Source organism: Elephas maximus, chromosome 9 (genome assembly GCF_024166365.1).
Source record: "Elephas maximus indicus isolate mEleMax1 chromosome 9, mEleMax1 primary haplotype, whole genome shotgun sequence".
NCBI lineage: Eukaryota > Metazoa > Chordata > Mammalia > Proboscidea > Elephantidae > Elephas > Elephas maximus.
The window spans coordinates 58,679,603-58,703,586 of record NC_064827.1 but is presented as its reverse complement, the minus strand read 5'-3'; the positions used below and the strand labels follow the sequence as shown (position 1 = coordinate 58,703,586).

The 23,984-nt window shown below is 43.5% G+C and overlaps 1 protein-coding gene across 5 annotated transcripts in view; it reads left to right on the top strand.

The window, feature by feature from the left end:
• Positions 1-23,984, top strand: part of EPB41L4B (erythrocyte membrane protein band 4.1 like 4B) — a 163,691-nt gene that overhangs the window by 76,403 nt on the left and 63,304 nt on the right. For 4 of the 5 annotated variants that reach the window (XM_049896284.1, XM_049896282.1, XM_049896280.1 and 1 more), the window contains exons 7-15: positions 3,268-3,388; positions 4,542-4,629; positions 4,786-4,874; positions 5,177-5,246; positions 5,335-5,504; positions 8,108-8,217; positions 10,884-10,914; positions 13,595-13,628; positions 18,901-18,965. In XM_049896284.1, coding sequence (XP_049752241.1) covers positions 3,268-3,388; positions 4,542-4,629; positions 4,786-4,874; positions 5,177-5,246; positions 5,335-5,504; positions 8,108-8,217; positions 10,884-10,914; positions 13,595-13,628; positions 18,901-18,965 — 778 coding nt within the window. Of the gene's footprint in view, positions 1-3,267; positions 3,389-4,541; positions 4,630-4,785; positions 4,875-5,176; positions 5,247-5,334; positions 5,505-8,107; positions 8,218-10,883; positions 10,915-13,594; positions 13,629-18,900; positions 18,966-21,206; positions 23,350-23,984 lie in introns of those variants that run through there. The other variant, XM_049896283.1, reaches the window with a different exon arrangement.

The window sequence follows — 23,984 nt, the reverse complement described above, 5'->3', positions numbered from 1 at the left end:
GATAAAAGCATCCAGTCAGACCTGAGGTTATCAATCTACTGGACAGTAGTTCCTTCCTAAGGCCATTGGAATAATATTGTAATCTTCTATATTGCCCTCAATGATTTCCAGTTGAGGCACCTGTGTTACTATTCCATCCACACGTCCCCGCCCAACACACACACCCACACCCACACCCCACTTGTGTAATGCAGCGTCACCACACTTACCAAGCTCAGACTCTAGTAGAACCATTGCCTGCCCCCAGAGGACAGGCAGACAATGAGATCAGCCATCTGTGAGCCTTTTTTGGCAAATTACCCATTTGAATGGGAACTACGCATTAGTGTAATTCTCACATACACTGGTTATGTCAGGTACAAATACAAACACTTTGAAGACTTAGACGCACACCTGAGGAAGCTCGTGTTACACTGGCCCTCCACGCCCCCGCCCCACACATACGCCATCAGTAAATGCTTTCCAGTTCAGCCATATCCGAGCCGGCTTGCCTCTGCCTATAATGATCACAAGGCCTCTCTGTGGGCGTGAATAAAATGAAAGGTTGTCTTCCATCCTATGCTTGAATCTTGAAGACATGTCTTTCTGTGGTTGCCCTTGAATTAATGGTGCCTCCAAGTTGTGTGCTACACTGGCCCTGCGTGTAGGCTACGCTCTTTTGGGAACTAAATTTATGGTATATTTGAACATTAATCTGGGGAAAAAGAAAAGAAGAAGGAGGGAGAGGGGAGAATGGGATGATCATTTCTTATATGCCCCAATCTTGTATTATCCTCATAACAATTTCGTCTTACGGCTATGGCAGCAGAGCCAGCAGAGACCAAAGAGGTTAAGTGACTTGCCCATGGTCACACAGATAATATATGGTAAAGTTGGGAATTAAGTCCTATTGTGTCTCAGCTGTTTCCACCATGCTCCATGGCCTGCCCATGGCCTGCCTGGAGCTGGGGCCCTGGTTGTGGAGGTTAAGGGCTGAGTAGACTGTCAAGTTTTGCCAGCAGGTTCCTGGAAGGCAGTCATGGCTACCTCACAGTGAGTATACCAGGCATCAGTCAGGCCTGTTTTAGTCTAGTAATGGTGAGGAGGGACGCCAGGCCCTTTGCCTGGTCTGAACCCATCAGAGGAGCTTTGTCATTGTCTGATTTCTCCTTCCCAGTGCTTGATGATGTCAGTGCCACAAATCTGGACATAGCACTAAAAGCAGGGCTCCATTGCCTCACATTAGTCCATGGTGCAGGAAAAGGGTGGTTCATTCCAAGGGGCTCTGTTCCCAGACTGCTTCTCTGACCTTGCCTGCTTGCTGGTTTCGGCGTGACCTGTTGGACAGAGGTCATTGATGGCTTCCACCTTGGGAGCCCAGTCCTTACCCAGAACATTGGGTAAATGTTTTTCCCAGAACAGAGCCCTCATTTGTGACTTTGCCCAGGTACCACCCAGCTGCACACCCTGGCCAGACCACACCGGGCCTTGATGCTCAGGGTGTAGCCCAATTCAGACCACACCATGTGGTGCAGACAAGGGACTGCGGTTGCGGGGAGGAAACACTCCCCAGTGCCCGCTGTGTGTCAGAAACACTGTCTCCTATAGTCTCCTACTGTTCCTCTGAGTTGCTGTTATTGCTTACTTTGTGTGAATGGGGAAGTTTTATCCACTTCTCTTGCAAGCCAACAGGAATCCCCTCTCCTGAAAGTGGGGTACAGGATTGGGATGCTCAGAAGCCCCATGACAGACCGGGCATGCCCCACTTGGGGTAATCCAAAAATGGAAAGGGCTGCTGGGGATACACAGTGAATTGCCATGACTGGAGATGTCCAACCATATGCTGGCTGGTCACTCGTGAGATTTTGTGTGTTAAGCAGTGGTTCTCAAAGTGTGTCCCTCAGGTCAGCTGTTTGGGCCTTGCCTGGGAACTTGTTAGAAATGCAAATTCTCAGGCCTTACCCCAGACCTAGGGAATCAGAATCACGGGGCTGTGGGTGGTGGAGGCGGGGGGTGGGTAGGATAGGGGGGTAAGGGAGAAGTAATGTGTGTTTTAGCAAACCCTCTAGGTGATTTTGATAGATGCTCAAGTTTGAAAACCACTCTTTGAAATCAGTGCTTCTCAAAATGTCATGTGTGCACCAGTCACCTGGGCATCTTGTTCAAGGTAGGTTCTGGTTCAGTAGGGCTGGACTGGGGCCTGAGATTCTGCATTTTGAGCAAGCTCCCAGGTAACTTGATGCAGTTGATCTGTGGACCACACTTTGAGTAGCAAGGTATTAGATGACCTCTGGGCAATTCCTTAAATTAAGGAGGCCTGGTTGGTGGTGCAGTGGTTAAGTGCTCAGCTGCTAACCTAGAGGCCAGTGGTTCAAACCCAACAACCGCTCCATGAAGAAAGATGTGTCAGTCTGCTTCCGTAAAGAGTACACCCCTGGAAACCCTAGGGGTAGTTCTACCCTGTCCTGTAGGGTCGCTGTGAGTCGAAATCAACTCAAGGGCAACGGGTTTTGTTTGGGAAATGCCTTCTCATTGTGGGACCTGCTTCCTGAGCTGCAGGGTTTCAGGGGTGTGAAGAGTAGATTTTCTTATTCATGCCCTGGAAGCAGTGGGGCCACCTGTGTCCTCAGACCCTCCCTTCTGTGGGGGACTTAGCAAGAGCAAGGACCACACAGCACAGTTTGGGTTTTGCACTGGGGTGGCTCACGTGGCCGCTTCTCGCTTCTGCGTGCCTCCCTCCCAGGTTCTGCCTGAGTTGCTGTAGCTGCTCCTGCAGCCTTCTCACCCCCTCCTGTCTCCCTCCTTCCCGCTCTCCCTCTCAATATTTCCCCCCAGATTCTCTTTGTACCGAATTCTTGTTTGGTCCTCTCCAGTACTGCAGACCCTGAAGTGCTGCTCTGACCTGCCCTTAACAAGAGCCTGATCCAATGGATGCTTCTGGGCAGGTCCTCATTCCCTGCAATTGCCTTTTATTGCAAATGCAGGGCTCCACCACTTCACTGGGAAAATGTAACGGGAGCCTCGCTGGGTAGGAGAACCAGTTGGGAGAAAGACAGTAATAACTAAGATGATGGTATATCGCCCAACAGGGGGGCATTAGAGTGATTCTTGGGGATTCAGAGGGTACGTGTGGGTACTGAGCAGAAGTTAAATCTTCCTGAAAGAAGAGAGTTATACATTAGGGGTACCTGTGCTTTACAATCATGCAGAATGCCTTTGGAGCTGGTTGTACTAATAACTGAAAGCATTAAATGTCTCCTGTTTTTCTCTCTTTTATGAAACTTGCAGCGGAGCTTGGGGAATGTGAGCTTCCGGAACACACCCCAGAGCTTGTGTCTGAGTTTCGGTTCATTCCAAATCAGACAGAAGCAATGGAATTTGATATTTTCCAGAGATGGAAAGAGTGCAGGTACTTTGATGCTAGTCTAGCCCTTCTGATAGCCCTTCTGATAGGTATATTTATTTTTAATATATAAGCGTTTGTCAGACTCTCTTAGTCACCAGTAGAATTGCTCTGTGGATGACTGTAAAATTGCAGCTCCAATTCTTAACTCCTCTACTGTGCTTCAGTCCTATTTTTCCTCCAGCCCACACATCGTCTCTCTTTTAAGAGATTTTCAGCAACAACCAGACCATGCTCTTTTTCTCTCTGAAATACCAGTGTGGTCCTGATTTGCTCATAGCTGCCATGGCTGCCACTGCTGTCCAAGCCCCCAAAGAACATGCAGGGGTGCTGCCTTGACACACACCCCTGCTCACCTGTGTCTCTAGTGACCCCATGGCCTGAGCAGATCTTTTAGAAATAGTACCCCTTATGGGGATATTCATATTGGAATCCATGTGGACAATTATATTTCAGAAAATGTGATCACCATGCCTAAATTCAGCGTGTCATCCAACCCTGTCATTTCTCTCTTTTGTTGCTTCCTCCCTTTTCCCATGCACTCACTGCCCAAGTCTAACAGTGGACTTGCCTGCACTGCCAACGCCACCTCTTCACTCACTGGTTTCCTAAACTAGCCTTTCCTCCTTCTAGTCTCTTCCCAAAATACTGCTTCTTCCAAGTCACTTTCAGGCTCAGGAACTTAGCATGGTTTCCTTTTGTCCCTCAGGGATTCTGAAAAACTTATATGACTTCTTAAAAATGGAAAGGTGACTGGCTTAGTGCATTCTCATTGTATAAAATGAAGCTATATAGAAGTGTGTGGATATAGGGTCACTTGACTTCCTACACATACACACACATACCCCCCTCCCTGAAGGAAGCCCTGGTAACAATCTATTTTGTTTTCTTCCAGCCTTGTTTTTTTTTTAATCATTTAACATATATGTATCCACACCAAAAAACGTTTTGTTTTGTTAAATGGTCATGGGATAAGCACTACTTTGTGATCTTTCTATTAAATTAACAGCACGTGCTTGGGGATCTTTTGGTGTTAACACAAGATGGTGTCCCTCCTTCCTCTAATTGCTGCATGGATCCCACAGCACTGCTGTGCCCTTCAGAATCGTGTGGGTTTGTGAATTGCAGTTTACATTGTATTTCTGTTGCATTTTCTAAGGGGGAAGAGCCCTGCCCAGGCAGAACTCTCCTATTTGAATAAAGCGAAGTGGCTGGAAATGTATGGGGTAGACATGCACGTTGTCAGGGTAAGAGCTGCATGTGTTTAAGTAATTTGGTTTTGTGTTACTGAAAATGGGTAAATAATGTGTAAACAAAGTAACGTGGTGAGGAAACTGTTTTGCATTCTGCTCTGTGACGACCTGTTAGAACCTTCTACCGATTGTCACTTCGTTTGTTTGTAGGGAAGAGATGGCTGTGAATATTCTCTTGGACTGACTCCGACAGGCATATTAATCTTTGAAGGAGCTAACAAAATAGGCTTATTCTTTTGGTAATTTAGTTTTGTCTAATATAAAAATGTCTTTTCCTATTTTGTGGTGGAATTATATATGTGATGGATGATTATTGAGGGATATTTGCCACCCCCAGATTTATTTTAAAAACACGTTCTACGATTGTATTTGTGGGTGTATGACAATTTCTGAGAAACTTCTAGATAATCACACTTAAATGAATGAATGATTCTTTTTTTTTAGCAAATCTAACATTATAAAGTAGAAAGGAAATTGCTGTTGGATGTATAGATAGCTTTACTGCAGAATGTACTTTTTAAAATGTTTTTTCTCTGACCAGGCCTAAAATTACCAAAATGGATTTTAAAAAGAGCAAATTGACACTTGTAGTGGTTGAGGATGATGATCAGGTAGGCCTCGGTCCCATTTCTCCTCCCTGCTGTGAATCCCCAGGTAATGTTACCAACACAAATGAGAGCCTTGTGCTTCCTCTTTCAGGGGCGCGAGCAGGAGCACACATTTGTGTTCCGGTTAGACAACGCCAAGACCTGCAAGCACCTCTGGAAGTGTGCAGTGGAGCATCACGCCTTTTTCAGACTGCGGACACCAGGAAATAGCAAATCGAACAGATCAGACTTTATCAGGCTGGGATCTCGATTCCGATTCAGGTAGGGAGTCATTTTTGCAACATGGATCACATGTTTCGAAGAAGGGCAACAAAGTTTTTTTTTTTTTTTTTTTTTTTTTTTTTTGTGAAAGGAGCATTGGATTTGGGTTTTATGTCCCATCCCTACTTCTTTTTTGAGATCTGACCTTTAAGTCTTTTAGTCTCCATATCCTCATTGATAAAATGAGGCTAATAACATCAAAATTAGTGATAGCCGACATTTAGCTAGAGCTCTGCTGTCCAGTGAGTAGAGGGCATGATGGTTCAATGGTAGAATTTTCGCTGGGTTTGATTCACAGGTAATGCTCTCATACCCAGCCATTATCCATCTGTCAGTGGTGGCTCGTGTGTTGCTATGATGCTGAACAGGTTTCAGTGGAGCTTTCTGACTCAGTGGACTAGAAACAAAGACCTGGCATTCTACTTCTGAAAATCAGCCAGTGAAAACCATAGGGATTACAACGGGCCTATCTGCAACCCACCATGGGGATGGCGCAGGACTGCGGGGTGTTTCATTCCATTGTGCACAGAGTTGCCATGACTCGAGGGCCCACTTGACAACAGCTAACAACAACAACATGCCGTCCGATGTGGTAGCCACTAGCCACATGTGGCTGTTTAAATTTACATTACTGATAATTAAAGTTAAATAAATTTTAAAATCTAACATCTTCAGTTGCATTAGCCCCATTTCAGGGACTTAGTAGCCACATTGAGGCTAGTGACTACCATATTGGGAAGTGCAGATGTGGAACACAGCATCATTGTAGAAAGTCTATTGGCCAGCACTGCTCTAGAGCTTCTCATGTACTCATTCCTAATCCTCAAAACAGTCTTAAAAAGGTGGGCATTCTGATTATCAGCAATTTTACAGACAAGAAAACTACGGCCCGAGAGGTCGCATAATCTGTCCAAAGTCACATGCAGCCAGTAAGTGGTAGAGGCGAACTTTGAACCCAAGCAGTCTGGCTCTTTTATCTCTAAGTATTGCTATGTTGCCTCTCACGCGTCCATGTTGAGGAGTTGGGTCACGGTTAAGAATGAGAGCAGGGTGGGCTCAGCAAACGTTTGCATCTGAAGAGACGCTGAAGAAATGGAGAGCTTCTTCTGCTAGGTGATTATGTAGTATGCATTAGGATTCTGAGACATTATGATTGAAACACGTGCATGAGAACTCCCTGGTGTCTGTTAGAAATGAGGATTTATGCCCACATCTGAGACCTTTGTAGTCAGAATCTGTGAACGTGCACATGTCTGTGTATCTGTGTAAGGCCTGAGAATGTGTATTTTAAACGTGCCTAGGAGTGATTTTTGAGGCATGCTTATAGATCTGAGAATCACTGGTACAAGATCTAGCACTTGACATGGTTTCATAACCTCTGCCCACACATCACATCCCTGAACCCTGTTTAAAATGCCAAGAGATTTGCTCATTTCCAATTTATCTACTATGTAAGGAAATTGCTGTGCACTTCTGTTTAAAGAAATATTTTCTTTGAATGTATTTTTAAGTGCTCCAAGGGGAAAAAAAGACCAAGTCCTTGTTGAGAAAGAATCGAATCACTGGGCTCAGTGGAGGATGGAAAATGTCAGAACTGCAAAGTTTAGCAGAGGTGCTGTACAAGATGCTGATGTCTACTCAAGTTGAAGTGAGGAGGGAAGAACTGTCGGTGGTTGCCGAGGCAGGCTTTTCCCTCCTGGGAGGAAACTCCCCCAGGATTTGGCCCAGACCAGGCTCCCTTCTGCTCTTTGAGAAGTACAAGAAAGAAGAGGAGGTTGGAGATGAGGTTGCCTCTTGGAGGCACTTAGAACTCAGAACAGGTGCCAAGTGGCTCCTTCCCTCTGATAAATCATAAACTAAGTGTGCCTGGGATGCGACAGTGGTGGGCAGAACAGAGAAACAGTGTGCCTCCTAGAAGCTGCACCTGGGTGTGGTGTTTGTTAAAACCCAGAAAGCATTGGTAAATAAGTAATATTTTCCTTGGCATAGCAAACAAAGCCAAGGTTTAGTTCAGTGGTCATTGATAATAGCCTTTTAAAAGATGAGTTAAATGTGTATGTAGTGCTGTTGATGAAAGGTTATTTTATGTGCTAATAATGTTCTCTCAGTCAAATGTTCCAAGACTCGTAACTGCTTGGTTTGTGCAGCCAAGTGGCAGGTACTGAAATTGCAGGGTTAGTCCTTTGGTGGAAATTTGTTGTTGTTGTTGTCAGTTGCCATGGAGTTGATTCCAACCCATTGGTGACCGCATGTATGCAGGCTAGAACTTTGTACCATAGGTTGTAACCTTTCGGAAGCAGATCACCAGGCCTTACTTCCCAGGCACCTCTGGGTGGGTTTGAAGTGCAATCTATTAGTAGATCAGTGCTTAGTCATCTGTACCACCCAGGGACTGTCTGCCCCTATAATATAGCATGGATTTGGCAAAGGTGATTTTATTACAAAATGGAAGGCTATATTTAGTGTGTATCTTCACCAAGCAAGTTCAAGAAAAATTGAAATTTACATTGGAGCTCTTGAAAGTAGAAGTTTATACTTCTAAGTATGTATAATGCACTGATATTCTGATATTGCTAATGTGAAATAAAATGTTTACTTTCCAGTGGGCGGACAGAATATCAAGCTACACACGGGGCCAGGTTACGAAGAACCAGCACCTTTGAAAGAAAGCCCAGTAAACGCTATCCGTCCCGGAGACATTCCACTTTCAAAGGTTGTGTGTTTTTCATTGTGCCTTAGAATTTCACATTATGATTGAGTTTAGCCCGAGGGAGCTTGGTAAAGCAGTTTGAGAAGGCACCTTCTGCAGTTCTGCTTCATTATTCCAAGGCTTTGAAGAAAAGCCCGGTGCCCCCTTGATGGGAGCCAGGGCTCTTGTGCTATCCTGCTCTCTGTAGTCTTTATCCCTTGGATGTACTCATTTTCTTTCCCCCATTCCCGTCTTTTTTATCATGTGCCTCTTTGCTCCTTCTGGACCTGAGACCAAGCCCTGGGACCTCAGGAATATCATAGGTTAATACGTTTCTTGCCTGTGGAAGAAGGTACTGTGTCTTAAATGGAAAAACAGCCCCTTTTCTTCTCCATCTACAGTTCCAAGTGGGGTCATCAGACTCATGCTAACCAGAATTCTGACCATGTACAGGTAGATATAAACCAAACCAAAACAAAACCAAACCCACTGCCGTCAAGTCGATTCTGACTCATAGAACTTTTAAATGCTTGGCTCAGATCCCCGGGTCAGCCCAGCCTACACCCTTCCCTGAAGGTAGCCAGGCCCTAGGGTGCCACCTCCAACTCACTGAAGCTTGTCTGTGTCATTTACTGCTGTGTCCTCACACCTGGTAAGAGGCCTGGCACCCAGTACCTGCCCTGTCATTGAGTTGATGAGCAAGCCATGCTCGTTTCTCTTTAAATCCTGCCTCCAAATCCCATCTTGTAACTCTTCCCTTCTCTGTACTTGATTGTTCCTCCAGTCTGGACTCCTGGTTTAGCACTAAATTGTTTGTGTTTTTATATGACTGTTTGAAGGGCGGGGCCCATGTACTCTAAACCCTCCCATACCTTGTTTCCTCATAGTTGCCATTCCATACATTTTTTTTTGACTGGCTTAGGAGTTAATGGGCCTTTTTGGGCCCTGGCACCTATACCTATACATGCCCCTTTCTAGAGTCATTAAACTTGTGCTTCCCACTGTTGTATTCCTTTATGAACCAATAGTGCAATAGTGTGGTGGCCAGAAATTCTCTAAAGCCATCCAACTGCTTTCATGGAGGAAAGATGACAAAAGCCTCGGAACTGTACCCTGCCTTGAAGAAAGGCCTGAGGGTGGGAGCAGATCCAGAGGAGGGGGATGGGTTAGTGAGGGGGCTCAAAACTGACAGACAAGGGGTGATTATAGGAACTGGGAGTGATGGGGGAGGAAGGAGAACTCTCTGTTGGAGGGACCCTTACCCCCGTGGGGATGATTATACGTGCATGTGGGGTTCACTGGGTCAGTTATCCAGAAATCGCCCTGTACAAGGAAGAACTTTGTAATAGGATTGTCCAAAGATAGGAAAAGCTACCTTAAGACACTAGTGAGCTCCCAGTCCCTAGATATATGTGTGGGCAGAAACAGAAAGAGCCCTTGGTGAGGCCAAGATGGCTTTAGATCTCTTACAGATCCAAGGTTCTGAAATTCTCTTTCCCTTTCCTTCTTAATCTCCATCTTCCTCTCCTTTATTTTACTGATTTTTTTTTCCCGCCCAAGTGCAAGCATCTTTGTGAAATCTTTAAGGGTTTTCCCTGCCTCATCCTTTTAAAAACAAAATGGCGTATAGATAAATAAGGGCTCCCTCATCCCATATCCCCCTTCCACACCAACTCCCACTCAGCAGTAACTGCTCTGAGCTCCCCAACTACCAGTCTCATGCATGTATTCTGGCCTTTAGCACCTTACGTTGTTTTCAGTTTTAAACACCTCTCTGTCTCTGTGTCTCTCTCTCAAGACTGTGAGCCCCTGGAGAGCAAGGATTGTGTCTCTTGTCTCTGCATGCCCAGGGACTTGCTCAGTGAGTGTTTTCTGAGTGAGTTGGAGGGAGAAGGGCACAGATGAAAGGCCTTATTTCCCCTCAGGAAAGAAGAAGTAGCTGAGGTGTAGATTCTGCCTATTTGGGGTTGGGACTGCTCTGAGATCTCAGAAATCTCTTCCGTGTCATTGTCTTTCAAACTGCATGATAACAGCAATTGGTCTCTATTCACCTAGAACAGCAGAGGAAGAAGGAAAGTCAGGAATAGAAGGAGGAAATGGAAGATGTAGCTAATTTCCCCCATGAACAAATGTTTCCTTTGCCATGAGACCAGAATTGGATAGTGCCCAGCTACCGTTACTGAACATTTTGATCAAAGATTATATAGAAGAATCCTGAACAAAAGCGTAGCGGGCAGAGATGTGGAACGGAATTTCAAATTCTCATGGAATCCAGAGTTTTTGGAGCCGTGGAAGCTGGATGAACCCCTGAAACTATTGCCCTGAGATAATCTTAAAATCTTACATTAAAAATATCCCCTAGAGTCTTTAAACCACGTAATAGGTTAGCTTAAGTCATAAAGGATGTCTGCCTTGAGCATCATGCTCATTTAAAGAGCTATCTATGTGGGATCAAAGATCAGATAGAGGTTGGTGAGTTTATGTTAATAGGGGATGAACAGTCAGAAAAGGAGGGTGAGAATGGTTGCACAACTTGAAGAATATAATCAGTGTTGCTGAATTGTACATGTAGAAATTGTTGAATTGGTGCATGGTTAGCTGTATATATTTTCAACAATAACAAAAAAATTACATTAAAAAAGTAATAATAACTATAAGATGTCATAACTTTGTTTATTTTTCATTTAAAGCAAGCAACCCGGTGATAGCGGCTCAGCTCTGGTAAGTGCCCCCAGACTCTGGGGTACAGCTCCTCTCTCTAATTATTCTATTTATTGACAATGTTGACTTCCCTTAATACAATTAAATCACAGAGTCACCTGATCTTCCCCCCAAACCCCTTTTTCTGCTGCCTGGCTATACCATCCTCCTGGCTTTCAATAAGTACACAAAAGAATGTTCCAGACAGATGGTTTTTTTTTTTTTTTTGAAAACACAGCTGTTCTGTTTGAGTAGCTGTGTGCTTTGTTTGTTATAACAGTGGGTGATAAAGGTGATAGGAATGTGTACAGCATGCAGTGCTAATGGCATTGTAGGCAGTGATGGGAAACAAAGGCCATGCTCCTCAGCAAAAGCTAAAAAAAAAAAAATAGAGGAGAGCAAATGCTGGATTATTCAGCAACGTGTTGGTTTTATAATCATACATGCAGAAGACATTAAACCCTGTTATAGAAATTCCCCAGGGAAAAGAGCTTTATTGCAAGACTGAAACTTTAGCACAGGGGTCAGCAAACTTTTTCTGCAAAGGGCCAGATAGTAAATATTTTAGGCTTTGTGGGCTATGCTTTCTCTGTAGCAACTACTCACCTCTGTTGTAGCATGAGAGCAGCCACAGACCATGGGTAAATGAATGAGATGTCTACCGACTTTCGCCCTAGCACAGGGGCTCTTGGTCTTGCTTGCCCGCTGGCATCATCATCTGGTGAGCTTTGACAAATCTCCTCAGTCAGGCTACAGTCCACAGTAATTGAATCAGGATGTCTGGGGGTGGAGCCCAGACTTCTGTATTTTTTACAGCTCCCCAGGTGATTCTAGTATGTAGCCCAGGTGAAAGCCACTGCCCTGCCTTGTACATAACCTTCTTTCTCCCTCTGAAACAACCTTTTTTCTTATGTGGGTTTTGATTCATTAAGGGGACAACTGTTATGTTAGAGAATCACAGGCTGTAGTTGTTTTGGCCCTGCATCCAAACTCCAGCCCCTGGTAGTGCAGTTCCAGCAGCCCTTTGCTGTCTCCAGCACAGGTCGCAAGCTGCTAGCTAGGGAGGTGGTCTCTGAGATAAGCTCTGTGCTGTGGGCTGGACTGTGGATGGCACAGCATGTGGTGGGGCAGGTTACAGATGCTGGAATTAAGTGATGAGGGCGTTGGTCGAGGAATCAAGGACCCCCATCCTAGACCCAGCTTTGCCTCTAATGCAGCTCTGGGACCTTCAGCCTGCCCTTTTCAGGGTCTCCTGAAAAGTCATTTGAAAACATGGGTTTAAGCTACATCAGGGTTTTTGTAAACTTTCTAGCCTCTGATTTTTCCCACCAGAAGAAATCTTACATAGAAGCCCAACATGCAGAACAGACAGAAGTGGAGCTCTCTGGATGAAGCAATGTGGGCATTGAGGGGCCAGTGTCTGCCTGCTCCCCTGCCTCCTTCCCCTCCCTGCCCCCGGCAGCCCCAAGGCACCTTCGAGGAGCCCAGGGTCTAGAAACATAACTTGACGAAATGATGACCTAGACCAACCCCACCTGTTGTACAGCTGGAGACTCAACCACCAGTCTCCCATTCCAAACTACTTGCATTGCCATTCTCCTGGGGGTCATGTGTTCTGGCTCTTGTCTCTGGGTTCACTGGAGGGGCTCGAGGGTCCTAGTGAACTGCAGCATTCCCTCTGCCCCCTGCATCACCCCCTGCAGGTTTGCCCTATTTCTAGAGTCCCTCTAGCAGGCAGTGTACTAAAAGCATTTGCCCCTTCTGCACCCTTTCAAGGTGTCTTGCTTTTAATTCTCAGGGGCTCGTAAGTTATAGCATTTATTTCCTTGGCTCTCTAAGGGGGTGATTTTTTTGTTTGGTTCAGTTGTTTGGCTCTCCCTAATAAAATTCCATTTTCCTCTTAGCTTCTAGTGGCGATTATATATATTGGGAATCAAAACAAGCTTAAAAAAAAAATCTCCACTGAAAAAAAGCCCCAGTAAATATATCCTCTAGGAACAAATGAGCTAATAACCACTGTTCGCAGCTGTTCAATTGCTCTTCACAGCCTGTGGGATCCCGGAGTGAGTGGGATTGCTATGGGAGCCAGGGATGAAATTGCGCTCTGGGCTGCAGAGGTGCTACCAGGAAAACAGCATCTCACAGAACACTTAACGTGCCTGATCAAATCCACCCGGCCGTGGATCTGGCCTGCAGCCCAGCTCTGTGCAACTGACCCTCTCAGGAAACTGGAACACAGAATCATTTGGACCCCAAGCAAAACTCATAACCAGGATATGTTTCCCTGTCATTGTTAAAGAAGCAGTAAACCCTGTGCTCAAGCATACCACCCTAGCTACCTAGCCCAATGAGGGTGGCCATGTTTGTTTGTCGTTTTTCTGGCTAATGCTGTGATTACATTTTAAGCACATTGCATTTTACACCAATTTCCTTTATCCATATTTTTACCGGAGTAATTACATTTGATATTCCATTAAAATAGGTTCATGTGTAAGGAGCCCTGAACCAGTTCTCAGGCTCTCAGCGTCAGCCTGGTTTAGTGGAAGGAATACAGGCAAGTTATGACCAAAAAGGAATGGTGAGGGAAAATTCCTAACACAGTAGGCAGCACATAGGAGTAGCTTATGATTGTTAAATAAATCAGTAATAATGCCGTTTTCCAGCTAGTTAAGTTATAATTTTTTTCTGTTTTTTTTTTTAGCTCTAAAACAAATCCTGAAGTCCATAACTACCAGGTGAGACTGTTTTTAAAGGTTTTCGTGTACTATTTCTTTATATTTTCTAATTTTTCTATACTGAGCAGTCATTATGCTTATTAAGATTTTGCAGAAATAATAACAATATGTGTTTTGTTCTTGAGAAAACAGTAAGAGGAGAGCCTTTGCTGACCCTTGCTTCCTCTTGGTCATCTGAACTGCCTGTGTTTCTTAAGCTTGTCAAATGGCAAGTAGCAGGGGCATAAGTTTAGGTTTCTGGGTGATCAGACACAATTTCTTAGAGGCATTCAGGTGAGTCAGCTTTCTGTCAAAGCGTGTTCTAGGCCTAGGGAACATGAGTCCCATGAGACGTGCCTCCAGGAGAGGATGTCTTGGTCAACTGTTTGGGAAATGTTGCATTCTTCATGTCCCTTCTTGGATTTTACAGTGGCCACTGGCATGGTGAAAGTACTTCGATATCCTGCAAGAAACATTTTCCTTTTATCCCCCTATTTTCTCTTTATTGTGGTAAATGTATATGTAAAAAAACATTTGCCATTTCAACTTTCTTCATGCCTACAATACAGTGATGCTAATTATCCTCACCATGTTGTTCAACCATCACCTTTATCCATCTGCATTTTTCTGTCACCCTTAGCAGAAGCTCAGAGTCCCCTAAGCAGTGAGTTCCCCTTTTCCCCCTTCCTTTTGAATCCAGTGTTTCCCATAGCTCATTTGATCACTTCCCACAAAAAAACTGACTTTTTTTTTTTTTTTTGTGGACTACCCATTAGCATCAGTGGAGCAGTGGTTTCTAGAACCTACTTTGTAAGCACTGGGCTAGGCCCATTTCCTACACAAGAAGCTGTTTGCTCATCTCAAAGTTGCCCCACCACAGCTATAACCCTGTGGTGGCCAATCAGGGCCTGAGGCCACCCACCTACCTGTCTACCCACCACGATAGGAACCCCTGATAGTATTCAAGGTGTGGTCCACAGCCCAGCTTGGATCAAGCACTTCCCTCCTAAACAGCTGTGGGTGGCTCTCGCTAGGCATTCATGGCCTTCTATGACAACCTGGCTCAGACTTACTCCTACATTTATTTCTCACTGCACCTCATCACACACCATATGTTATAGCTCTCTGGGAGCTGCATAATTATTGCCCCATAATGTCATTTTCCATTCCTTTGCATATGCTCATCTGCCAGGATCCTTTCACCTGTCCACTAAAATATTCTCAAAGACCAACTCAGAAGCCACCTCTTCTACGGAGCTTTCTCTGATCCTCTCTAGTCACCAGCACCTGTGGTTCTCAATCCTCGTGCCCATTAAAACCATCCGATAAGCTTTTAAGAAATAACTAGTGCTTAGGCCTTAATCCAGAGAGATTGAGTCAGTTATTCTAGGGGTAGAATTAGGCATCAGCATAGTTTGAAAGCAGTGGTTAAGAGCTCAGCTGCTAACCAAAAGGTCAGCAGTTTGAATCCACCAGCTGCTCCTTGGGAACCCTATGGGGCAGTTCTACTCTGTCCAAGAGGGTCACTGTGAGTCGGAATCAACTCAACATCAAGGGTTTTTTTTTTTTTTTTTGTAATGTGGTTCTAATGAGGAGCCAAGCTGGGGAACTCTGGGCTTACGTGGACCTTTCCTCCTAGGTCATCAGTGCTTGTGCTTAGAGACAGCCTCCAGATCTGATGACTTCTTCTAACCTGGGGACCACTTTCTTATGCTGAGTGGGTTTGAATGCCTGAGGAACACTGCTTTCCCTGGTTTCTGTGCCCTGTCACCAAGCTGGTTTTGAATGTTGCCAGTAATGAAGCTATTCCATGAAAAATGAATCACTTTGGAGCCATCTTCTAATAGTTCCCTTCCTTGGTCTTTCATTACTGCAAATGGGGATGGAATCCCTGTGTACATCACCTTTATGGGGTTTCCAAATTGTTATGCATTGGCAGAATTTTGTGACATTGACTTTGATACAAAAAAATCACATGCCCATTGTGCAGAACCTGGAAATAACTTAGAGTTGTTGTGCATAACAAGTAAAAAAGGGCTTTAAACATGGTTGAGGAAAGCTGAGGTCTCCCACTTACACTGCCTTCTTTAGATTCTTGAATCTTCTTATTCATAGATTGTTTTTTATTGCAGGATTTTGAGTGCAAGTGACCGGAATGTTGTAGGGGAAAGAAAGGGTTGCTGATGGGTCATTATAGCTTGAAAGAGAGAAAAAAATGAAGCAAAGCAGGCCAGCTCAGTGCTACCCCTGCGTTTTCCCCACCAGCCTTGTAATTGTGTTCTCACTGTGTGTTCCCTGCTTAGGGTTTGGGGGGTTTATTTGCTGAAATCAGATTTACGTAACGCTGTTACCTGGACATTGTTCTTCTCAACATATGTGGCAACTACTGTCCCTTTGCACCTGGCCAGTCTTGGAGGTTCTGTCTTGCTTATCAAAGTTTGGTAGTAAATTGACTAAGACAAGAACATCCTGAGAAGTGGCCTGATAAGTATCTGAGTGCTGTGAAGGGTTTTCAGGAGGATGGTGTTGCAGCGTTTATCTTACTCTGCACGTAGCGAGGTTAGCCAACTGTAAGGGAGAGATGCTGTGTTCTCCATGGGGATGCTATTGGCGTTTCGGAAGGGGTAGTTCTTCATTGTTTGGGACTGTCCCTGGAATTACAGGACATTTAGCTTCTCTATTCTCTGCCCTTTAATGAAAGGTAACCCTCCAGTCATTGTGACAAGCACAAAATGCCACATGCATTTCCATTTGCCTACTGGGAGTCGTAACTGCCCCAGTTGAGAACCATCTGTGTTAACATTATAGTTCTCCCTGACAGCTTTAGAATTTTCTGAGTCAGAATTGACTCGACACCACACAACAACAACAACAAGCTTTAGAGTTCTGTATAAAGTACCAAAGGGCCCTGAGGAAGCGTCTGAAATCTCCTTCTTTCTGGTGTTTATGGATAAGATACCCACCTTTCTGCAATTAATCTGATTTGGTTGTGTTTGAAGATAGGGGTTAGACCAGGGGGCAGTTTCTAAATTACCCCTTCTCTCTTGCTGAAGACCCAGTTGATGGAGCCACGTTTTGGGCCTGGCTGTGATAGAAACACCTGTAACAATTTGACTCTGAGAAAACCATCTACACTCTGGGTTTCTTATCCTCTAAAAGAGGGAGATGTTAAGAAATTGCATTAGGGTGATCGTGAACCCCTATCCAGCTCTCAAATTCTGCTATTGAGATATTCCAAATTCCTTTTTCTTATAGCATGTCCTTGTGGGGGCTGCAGACTTAGCTTGCTGACAGGAATCATTGAAGGAAAGAGACCACCATACCAATGGTCCTCAACCAAGATGGTACAGTGGTTAAGGACTCGGCCGTTAACCAAAAGATCACCACTTTAAACTTTAAACCCACCAGCTGCTCCACGGGAGAAAGATGTGGCAGTCTGCTTCCATACAGTTACAGCCTTGAAAATCCTATAGGGCAGTTCTTCTCAGCCCTATAGGGTCGCTATGAGTCAGAATCGACTCGATGATAATGTGTTTGGCTTTTTTTTTTTTTTTTTTAGTTTTATAACAGAGGAAGCTTCTGCTTATTAACCAAAGCAGCAGGAGAGGGGAGAGGAAGGGAGGAAATAATTAAAAGAATAATGGTGGCAGGACTTTAATGACTTAAATGTAAAAAAAAAACCATTACCATGGAGTCAATTCCAACTCACCGTAACCCTATAGCAACCCTATAGGACAGAGTAGAACTTTGCTTTAACCACTGTGCCACCAGGGCTCCTTATTCAAGTGTCCAAAATCAAACCCATTGTCATGAAGTTGATTCTGACTCATAGCAACCCTATAGGACAGAGTAGAACTGCCACTTAGGATTTCCAAGGAGCAGCTGGTGAATTTGAACTGCCAGCCTTTTACTTAGCAGCCATAGCTTGCTGTAGCACTTAAATGCCTAATTTGCCCCCGGCCCCCCGCCAAAAAAAAATTTTGCCCCATAGAAAGCACTTAAATGCCTAGTTTGCCCCATAGGAAGTTTAGCCTTGAGAATCCCCACGGTTTATGGCAGTGTCTGCGACCACTGCCCTCTGCAGGCCAGAAGTGGATAGGCAGCCCACTGCTCAGCCAGGCGGATCTTGTCTTCACCTTAAGGTGTGTGAGAGTCACAGGTCTGGATCTATTTTCTCATCTGAAAATGGACCAATTCCTCCTCCTACCTCCCCTCCCTCCTTCCTTCCTTCCTTCCTTTCTTTCCTTCCTCCCTTCCTTCCCTCCAGATAATAAGTGCTCTGGACTTTTTTTTTTTTTTTTTGGCATTTTGTTTTGAATCACATGTAAGAAAAGTACTTTTATTGCTACACAAAGAAGGACAAAGAATTCACCCACAGCCCTGCCACCTGAGCATCCCTACTCTGTCCTTGTCAATGTGCAGACATAACTGTTAGGCATGGCTGCTGTTGTTTTCAGCAATGACAAAAAATTGTTTCTGAAGGAAGAAATTTTCAACCACTCTCCCCATCTTTCTGGAACCTTCCACCTTTTTCTTTAGTAGAGGTGAATATTGCCTTTTCCTGGGCATGATAGGTGACCCTCCTTTTTTTTTTCATTGTGCTTTAGGTAGAAGTTTACAAATCAAGTCAGTTTCTCATATAAAAACTTATATACACCTTGCTGTGTACTTCTATCTGCTCTCCCCTTAATGAGACAGCACACTCCTTCTCTCCACCCTGTATTCCCCATGTCCATTCAGCCAGCTTCTGTCCCCCTCTGCCTTCTCATCTCACCTCCAGACAGGAGTTGCTCACATAGTCTCATATGTCTACTTGAACCAAGAAGCTCACTCATGACCAGCATCATTTTCTTACAGTGCAGTCCGATCCCTGTCTGAAGAGCTGGCTTCGGGAATGGTTCCACACTTGGGCTAACAGAAGGTCTGGGGACCATGACCGCAAGGGCCCCTCTAGTCTCAGTCAGACCATTAAGTCTGGATAAATGACCCCTTTTGAAACAGATGCTTTCACCTTTCTTCCAAGGGTAGCTCCCCAACCCCTTCACAGGAAAGGCTACCTTTACCTGCGTAGATGGCACTTTCAGAGCCAGGTGCTGTGTTCCCAGCCTTTATCAGTGGGGGAAACATGACTGCCTTGGGAAATGTTTGCCCCACCAGCCCGCGTTTAGTTATATAGCTTTTCTATTCACAGTTCCCTCAGCCCCTCAGGTGACTGCCAGTAAAAGAAAAAGTAAACGAAGACGGTTGAAATAAAAAGGCAATTGAATAATCAAGTGTGAAATTTTATTTCTAGCCTCAGTATCATCCTGCTATCCACCCCAGCCAGCCTCGGTGGCACCCTCACTCTCCAAATGTAAGGTAAGTGCTTAAGCCTTTAAGTGCTTTTGAAATTTCTGCTTCTCTGGGAAGTTCAAATTCTACTTGAAATTCTGCATCAGAAACCAGTCTTTAACAGGTACATTGTCATAGTAGAGATTCATTTGCAGAGGAGAGGAAGCCAATGATGAGTCTGGATTTACTCAAGTTATACTTTGTGAAACTAAAATGAATTGATTTTTAAAAATAATTCTAACCTTTGACATTTTTGGATTAGAAGTTAGAAATGTAGTAGTTTCTAAGTAGTTTTCCTGTCCTTAGAATTCATTTACTAAAAGTTTGATGAAAGTTTGAGTATTTTTGTGTTAGTGGTGGTAGAAGTGTGTTTTTTGAAATGATTTTTGTTTTTTCCAAGGGTATGGGTTGGAGTTTGCTTTCCGTGGTGGTAGATTTTTCTCCCTAACCAGGACTTGGCAAATATTTTCTGTACAGGGCCAGAGAGTCAATGTTTGAGGCTTTGAGAGTCATTTGGTCACTGTTGCAACTACTCAGTGCTGTTGTTGTAGCTTAAAAGCAGCCATAGAAAATACCTAAATGAATGCTTATGGCTGTGCTTCAATAAAATTTATTTACAAAAACAGCTGGTGGGCAGGATTTGGCCCCTTGGGCTGTAGTTTGCCAACCCCTGGCCCTCACCTAACTACAATCCCTCAGAAGTAACTGAAGACTGTGATACTGCGTTTATAGTTGGGCTTGAGAGTTTTCAAATGCTAGTTTTGTGAAGGTTGAAGTTCCTTTTAAAATGCGATTTTTAGATCCATCTTAATTGATATTTATGTGTGAAAACGATTGTAGAAACATAGTTGGTTAATTCAGTTTGCATTATTTCTTGGTGAAGTTGCTTGTCTTGCTCCTTAAAAAGGTATGGAGAATGGAGTTGGTGGAATTAAGTCCATTTAGAGCAAGGCAAATGAGAGAAATGAGTTCTTGATCGTTCTTATCAAGTTTGTTGAGGATACTTTAAGAAAATAGTACAACTGTTTCATAAATACTTGATTTTCATGTAACTTTTTAAAGCAAGATAAATTGGTGGAGTAATAATTCTAAATGCTTCTGTATTTCAAAAGCAGTTTATTGTCAGACATGAGAAGTGGAAGAGATGTATAGAAATAATATTTTTATTAACATCATTTTTACAAAATGTCTCCCTTGTCATTGCCTATTATAGCGCATCAGTTTCCTTCTAGGGCACGACCTAGCCCAGCATTTCACAAAGGGGACTCTGAGGAAAGCTCTCAGATCAGTGCTCCTCTGTGGTGGCTCTGCTGGCTGGCAGCATCAGCATCACCAAGTTGGTTAGAAACGCAAAGCCTTGGCCCCACTCCAGACTCACTGGATCAGAACCTCTGAGGGCGGGACCCAGCATTTTATATTTTAACAAGCCCTCCAAGGGCTTGAGGAGTCCCTGGGTGGTGCAAGCAGTAAATGCGCTTAACTGATAACTGAAAGGTTGGCGGTTCTGGTCCACGCAGAGGCACCTTGGAAGAAAGGCCTGGCGATCTACTTTCAAAAAGTCAGCAATTGAAAACCCTGTAGAGCACAGTTCTACTCTGACACATGTGGGGTCACCATGTGTCAGGGTCGATTCAACAGCAACTGTTTTCCAGAGCTGGAAGTTTGAGAAGCATTGCCTAAGATACCCCATGAAAAGGGAATTCATCAACCCAACACTTTTGGCAGTTGTTATGTAAAGTAGCCACAGTGCACATTAGCATGAAAAAAGCCCTGAGAAGTCCTGCAATAAAGAAACCTTTTTAATTTTCACCTAGCTTTCCCCAGACTGGTTTGACTCTGTAAGACACCCTTTGAGAAATGATGACACAACCATAGACAGTTTTTCTCCACTTGGAAATTGATATATGATCTGCATCAGAATTTTTAAAACGCTAAAGTCAAAAATCCATTCATTTCCGTTTGTAAGTCTTCACCATTCACACTGTTCATAGTTTTCCCTGCCCATTTCCTGTGTGCTTATGCTGTTTTAGAGCCCTGGTGGTGCAGTGGTTAAGAGCTTGGCTGCTAACCAAAAGGTCAGCTGTTTGAATCCACCAGCTGCTCCTTGGAAACCTTTCGGGGCAGCTCTACTCTGTCCTATAGGGTTGCTATGAGTTGGAATTGACCCAACAGCAACGGGTGTGGTTTGTTTGGGTTTATGTTGTTTCACTCACATTTCTGGATTTTCTTCCATTCGCCCACTAACCATTCACTCTGCAAACAAAACAGGCCATCCTTTCAGGATGACAGGTCGCATTGGAAAGCGCCGGCCAGTGGAGATGGCAGCCATTTTGATTATGTCCACGACCAGAACCAGAAGAACTTAGGAGGGATGCAAAGTGTGATGTGTCGAGATAAACTCATGACTGCACTTTGAGAGACTGAAGCATCTCAATTCCATTCACCATCACTGTTCCATTACGTTCCATGAAAAGTGTCTTGGCATCGCATGGTTGTGTTCGTAAAAGAGCCTGAGAGGTGGTTTCGGTGTCCGTGTAAATATTTGAAAATAACTATTATGATAGCTAGTCCTGATTTACTGTTGGCTGCATTCTGAATACAATGAAGGTAGTTAAAGACTCAGGAATCATTGTGATGTTCTGATTTTAAGATTGGAGTAACTGTCTATGTTTATTATATTGCTATGTACCTGATATTTCTTTGTTATTTAATTAATGGGACCAAATGAAAGCAGAAAAGCTTGGGAAGATAGCTGAGCATATAGTGTGTCATGGGGATCAAGATTGCTGGGGTCCAGCCTCCGCCATTATGCGACCTTGGGCAACTCATTTCCCGTTTGTTAGCCTAAACAATTTTCCCCCATTTAAGAAGAATGGATGGACTAAATGATTTCCCAGCTCCTTTCCAAGTCTAAAATTCTGTGATTTTATTAAAATTTAATTTTTTTAGGCCGAGGACATAACATTTGATCTAAATTTCTCATAAGGAAACTACATTATCCTCTTCTCTGAGAGAGGTCTGTATAAGATACATAACTTATTAGGTTGTTATTTAAATACACGGAGACTTTGAATTTCGTATCTTAAAGCCTTTTAGCCACTTTCAGTTTTAGTGATTATACTAATCATAAACTGCGTTGCATTTGTTTTGATAGAATTTGCTGCTCCAGTACAAGAATAATTTTTTACGTCCTGATGATTGGTGTTGCTAACTTGCATGATTTTAGAGAACTTAATTGTGAATACACATTGTCAGAATTTGTAGAATTTGGGGGTTGGTTTTTACCCTAGATTTTACTCTTTTAAAAAGCAACATGTAATCTGAGAAGCATTTATGACTCAAATTAAAGCAGATATGATTTTACTGAAGTTGTGCCAAAGGATTCTGTAGAAGGGGATAGGGTAGGTGTCACCCCAGTCTTCTTTGTAGAACTAGAAATCAATATATTGGCTTTTAGGGTAAAATTTGTACCAAAATATTTATTTCCCCCACTTTCAAGCCATGACTAAAACATTTTTTTCTCTTAATAAATGAGCCTGAGACATTTTCCATTAGTTTTTTATGAAATCAGTTAATTCTTGTGCCATTTTATATATGTCATAATTTGGCCCATTTTAAGCCTTTTTAAAAAATGTATGGATATTCTTTGAGGTATTTTATTGCTAAAATCTGATTCTTTTTTGGTTACCACAAAAAATCTATTCAGAAGGAGGGAATCAGCTGTGTACCTTGCACAGTAGAATTGATCACTCACAAACTCTTCCTAAGATATTTGTTTACACGTGTGTTCCATTTTAGCAGCTGTTTTGATCCTCAGTGTATGTGCTGCCTAGTATAAATAAATATGTTCTGAATCTTCTAATCTTATTGATACATGTTTACAGATGTGTTTCCAAGGAATAAAGATTATTCTTGCTCTTTTGACTCCATCTTCATTTTATTGATTCTTGCTGCTGCCCAGAAGTGTCATTTGTGCATGATCTAGGTAATGGGAGAGTTGGCTTTTGAAAGTCTGAAGGTAAACATTGAGTTAGGTGACGTGGAGCAAGATTCTCGTAGGATGAGGCTGCCTTTAGGAAGAATGGCTCTTCTTGCAGGTACAGTGGCTGAGGTACTTGGTTCATCTGGAGCAGCTCTGGTGAAGGTTCTAGTACCTGTTACAGGTACTAAGCAGAGTGAAGTGACAATGGAGTTTTTCCTGGCTGCTGCTGCTGCTGTTCCTGGCTAAAAGACATCCAAAGCTGTACCTGTGGCCCTCCTGAAGGTTATGTACACTATCTACCCTCTAATAAATACCTTTCTGCTTAAAGTAACTTGAATGGATTCTTTTGTCTGCCACCAAGAAGTCTAACCAGTATATATGACCTCCTGACTGCCACATGAAATGTATACTTTTCATTCCTTTACTTAGTGGATCTCTCTTTATTGCGTTTCACAGTGGTGGTCACGCACCCACACCTTCTTAGTTCTCTATCCTATGTGGTATCTCATTCTCTAACCCTCTGACTTCTTCTTCAGTCTTTGTAACAGCCTTCTCTGCTGTCTTCCTATTAAGTATTGGTGTTTTTCAAGGGCCCTTCCTCTGCCCACTGCTTTTCTCACTTAACAAAGTCTATATAGGTCTTCTCCAGTCATGATTTTATAGTGTTGTTGACTTGAAAACCATTATCTTTACCCCAGACTTCTACCATGATTTTTTAGACTGACCTTTCAACTTGGATATCCCATATAAACCTCAAACTCCACATGTCAAAAATGAAATTAATCATCTTCTACCAAAATAAACATTTCTTCCACCTGAATTCTCTTTTCTACCCAAGGTAAGAATTTATACATCATCCACATCTGTTCTCCCTTTTGCCACTCGGATCCAGGCAATTCCCAGGTCTTCTCAACTCTGCCTCTTTAGTATTTGTATTTACCTTCCTGTCTCCTTACCAACACTGACCTTAAGGCAGTATTTCTTCTTTGGCTGAGAGGTGTGCTGATGCCAGGCTCTCCTGACAAGCCCATTCTTCTCACAGTCACTAGGGTGATCTTTCTGAA